This window comes from Myotis davidii, unplaced genomic scaffold (assembly GCF_000327345.1).
Source record: "Myotis davidii unplaced genomic scaffold, ASM32734v1 scaffold299, whole genome shotgun sequence".
NCBI classification, from domain to species: Eukaryota; Metazoa; Chordata; class Mammalia; order Chiroptera; family Vespertilionidae; genus Myotis; species Myotis davidii.
In genome coordinates this window covers 9370967-9375035 of record NW_006293088.1, presented here as the reverse complement: position 1 = coordinate 9375035, position 4069 = coordinate 9370967, and the positions used below count along the sequence as shown (strand labels likewise).

The window sequence follows — 4069 nt, the reverse complement described above, 5'->3', positions numbered from 1 at the left end:
ACTGCCCCTGGGGAAGGGGGGGGGCGGGCAGGCGGCCGAGGCTCCGGGGGCTCCTCTGCACGAGCCTGCTGCTTACCCCACAGACCACCCGCTCCTCCCGGAGAGGAGAGCAAGGCAAACAATGGGCGGCTACAGTGAGCGTAGCATCTCCGCGGCTCCGCCCACTCCGCTCGTGGGGCGCTTTAAGAGCAGGAGTTTCTGCTGCTCCAGCAGGACCCAGGCTCCCATCCCGTCGGAGGGACAGCCTTCACCAGAATGAAGTCATTTCGGCGAACCCTGGGCTTCAGCTGCCTCCCCGGGACAGAGCGCGAGCCTGGCCTCTGCTTCCCGTGGCGAAGGGCAGACGCCAGGGCCGGGCCACCCTGGTGTGAACCAGAAGCTAATGGCGCCAGGGCCCCAGGCGGCCGCAGGCACCCTCCCTGTGGGCAGAGCGCTGTTACCTTTTCTGATCTTGTCGTGAAAGTTGATGGCGTCCACAGAAGCCGTGACTATGTTGGTCTTGCAGTGCCGTGCGGCCACGATGCCGGCCACCTCGTCCATGAGCTTCATGGTGACGCCTGCGCAGAAAAGAGGCACGAGGCAGGTGAGACGGGCAGGGAGCTGCTTCCCACAGGGAACAAGGTGTGAACACCAAGCCCTCCCAGCTCCCACCAGCGGGGGCTGCACGGCGCTGGGGGCGGGCAGGCATGGGGACTGGGGAGGCTGGTGGAAGCCTGGCTTCCTCAGGAGCTTTTTAAAATTGTTTTTAAATATGTTTTGATTTTAGAGAGAGAGGAAGGGAGAGGGAGAGCAAGGTAGAAACATTGATGAGAGAGAAACACCAATGGGCTGCCTCCTGCACGCCCCCTACTGGAGATCCAGTCTGCAGCCCGGGCGTGTGCCCTGACCGGGAATTGAACTGGGGGCCTCCTGATACTCGGGACAGTGCTCAACCACTGAGCCACACCGGCTGGGCCTCCAGGAGCTTTTGAAAATGACCCAGCTGAAGTCCTAGGTCAATAACAAAATACAGTCCTTTGTCCTGCCCTCTCCAGAGATGTCTCCTGCCAGGACAGTGTCCTTCCTGAGTGGCTGCACCGAAGTCAGGTCCCAGTGCGGGGAGGACGGGTGGAGTCGGACCCTCGGAGCTGCTGGGGATGGAAAGGGGTGCGACCGCAGCCACTCTGGAGGTAAGTGGGAGTTTCACCAAAGGCCAGCTCCGCGCCACACGAGGCAGCCAGCCCGCCCCGGTGCACCCGTGAGAACGGAAAGCAGATCACCCCCGCGTGCGGATCTCACGACGGCGTCTCCCAGCAGCCAGACCGGGATGTCCCCCCACCGATGAGGGGACGAAGGACAGCCCGTCCGTGCAATAAAAACAGACAAAGAACCGACACCCTACACATGGGAGAGCCTGAAAACGACGCTGAGCGAGAGCAGGCACAAAGGCCAGGCGCTGCGTGGCTCCATGCGTGCGAGGTGCCCGGACAGGCAGGCCCCGAGACAGGAAGTAGGTCCGTGGTTGTCCGAGGCTGGGGAGCAGGGGAGGGGAGGGCCTACTCATGGGTATGAGTGTCTCTTTGGGGTTACGACAATGCCCTAAGTTGCTGGTGGTGGTGGCAGTGTAGCTGATTACACTGAAAACCAGTGACTGGTGGTGTGAATTGTGAGGTCTGTGACTTCCTCTCAACAACTCTTCTAGAAAACACAGTCAGAAAGGCAGGCTGCACCGGCCGGCCCCGCCTGCTGGACAGAATCCCGACAGCACACCTGCTAGCTCCCGCCCCGATCTCGCACCCCAGCACAGCACATGATGCTTACTTCACATTCACAGCTTAAACATGCCCTTCAGTTGCGCTACGGAGACTGTCCCCAGGAAAGCAGCAAAGGGTACTGGTCAGCTCCCAGCTCCCGGAAATCGTAGTCACAGACCCACCCAGGACACAGGGGCTCCCGGTCAGAGAGGCAGAGCCAGCCCCCGTCCAGGAAAGTGGGCTCCCAGGGAGCCTGCAGGGAGGGCGGCAGACAAATGCCGACGCCACGCCACTCGGACGAGGGCCCGAGCCACCAGCGTGGGGTCTGGTGTGTATGAGGAACCTGCCCATGTGTAGACATGCGATCGTTACCGCTTTGCCGTGTGGGGAAAACAAAATAAATACCAGGTCACGGAGAGGCCAGGAGCTCGTGCTGCCCTGGCGGCCACAGCTGAGCCTCCGGGCCTCACAGGTATCGGGGACACCGCTTCCCAGGACCTGGAGGCAGGGAGGCCGCTCTCCTCTCCGCGTCTGCATACTGAGCATTTCCAGAATAAAAAGGGTTGTTCTTTGTAACGAGTGTCCTTGACTTTAAGAAAGTGGGCTTCCATTACCACGACTCTCACAGAAGGTGCCACTGAGGACCACGGCGCTTGGCTCGGTGGGTGGCGGGCGCCCCGCTCGGTCGGCTGAGGTGTCAGCATCCCCTCTTCCAACTACGGCAAGGCTCAGGCCCGGAGGTCAGCGCTGGAGGGCGTGCAGTGAGCCTGCGGTGGGGGAGTGAGTGCTGGCCGGCCGGCCGGACAGCAGCCGGAGGCACAGAGGCCACAGAGCTCGCGCAGGAAGAGTAGGACCAGCCCACGACCACGGGCACGAGGCCGCACGGCGCTGCCTCTCCATCCACGACTGCGAGGCGGGCTCCAGGTGGATTCCGAGCTGTGGGGCGACTACGGAAAGGGGCGCTCAAGGCCACGGCGACTGGGGAAGTGTGATGGCCTGTAGGTGGAAGGCCACGGGCTGTGCGGCCAGCTCCGGCCGCCAGGCGGCGTCATCGGCCAGGGGGTCAGTTGGGGCAGGCGGGCAGGCGAGGCGGTGGACAGGAAGGAACCCTGAGCTGGAATGGATGTTGAGAACAGAAGATACAACGAGCCCTCCCTGTGTCCCTGTAGGCGGGGCCGGTGAGGATGGAGGTGTGAGCGGAAGGAGTCAGAACCTGCCCCCGGGAGCGGGGGTGCGGCCCCATTGACCGGAAATGCCGGTGGGGGTCCCACAGGCGTCACTGCTCCTAAGAACAGCGCAGGGCCGAGTGCGCCAGAGCGTGGCCGCGAGCCCGGGCGGACGGGAGGCGTGGGCCGCTGGCGCTCCCGCTGTCAGCCCGGCAGCCCTGGCCGAGCGCCCAGGCCCCTGCGTCACGTGCGACAGAGCCTTCTGAGGCCAGCATTGAGCTCTCCGTGTAGCGAGCCCTACAATCTACCCTGATTACCGGGGTTCGCCATGTGAACTATGACGGCGAAAGTGTAGACCTGCTCCCCGAACACTGCACTCATCAGGGTTAGAAAGAAAAAACAAGACTTGCTTGGCCACCAACATATAGACAAACATCGGCAGCAGAGGTAACATCTAACCGCCCACAGGTTTGTTTTCTGAAGTATCAACCACGCGCTGAGTGGCCTGAAAGAGGCTTCAGTTCCTTTCCCGGCCCGACTGGCTGACGGGGCCGCGCTTGCCGACAGACCCACAGCAGCCGCGCTGTGGGCGGCGATTTGAAATGCCCCGTCTCTACATTTAATTCCGGGGACGGAGTGTGGGGCCAGCCCCTGAGATGAAGGCAACGGTAGTAAGTGCAGCCATGGTGAGGAGCCCCGTGGTGACCACACGGTCACTCCAGGGGCCGGAGTGACAGCCTCCTCCCCACACAGTCTGGCCTCCCTCCCAGGCTCCACACGGACCTGCGGGCACCTCTGTGCACCGGACCAAGGGCAGAGGAGCACTAAAGGTAATCAATAAGGATGATTTTTGGCAATTAATGGGCAGTGTGGTAAAGATGATAGGTTTCTAACATCAAAACGTCAAAAGCGGGAAGTCTGCAGAGGCCTCGGGCACAGCCGGACCGTGGCTCCCGGGGGCCGAGCATCGCAGACCAGGGGTTGGGGGAAGGGCTGCTGCATTTGGTCGCTCACTGTCCAAGGGAACTTGAGACAGTCCCTGTTAAATCTGCCGGCTGCTGAGTGGGGATCAGTGCCTGCCCTGTTGTGAGCGAGGCGGCAGGGGAAGGAGGGCAGGCGAACCCTGCATGGAGCCGGGACCAGGCCGCCGTGTGTGCAGGAGACCCATCC

The 4069-nt window shown here is 62.4% G+C and overlaps 1 protein-coding gene across 2 annotated transcripts in view; it reads right to left on the bottom strand.

Moving 5' to 3' along the window:
* The window catches only part of ACOT7 (acyl-CoA thioesterase 7), a 73150-nt gene that overhangs the window by 14808 nt on the left and 54273 nt on the right, over positions 1-4069 (bottom strand). For both annotated transcript variants that reach the window (XM_006766760.2, XM_006766761.2), the window contains one exon: positions 441-557. In XM_006766760.2, coding sequence (XP_006766823.1) covers positions 441-557 — 117 coding nt within the window. The remainder of the gene's footprint in view (positions 1-440; positions 558-4069) is intronic.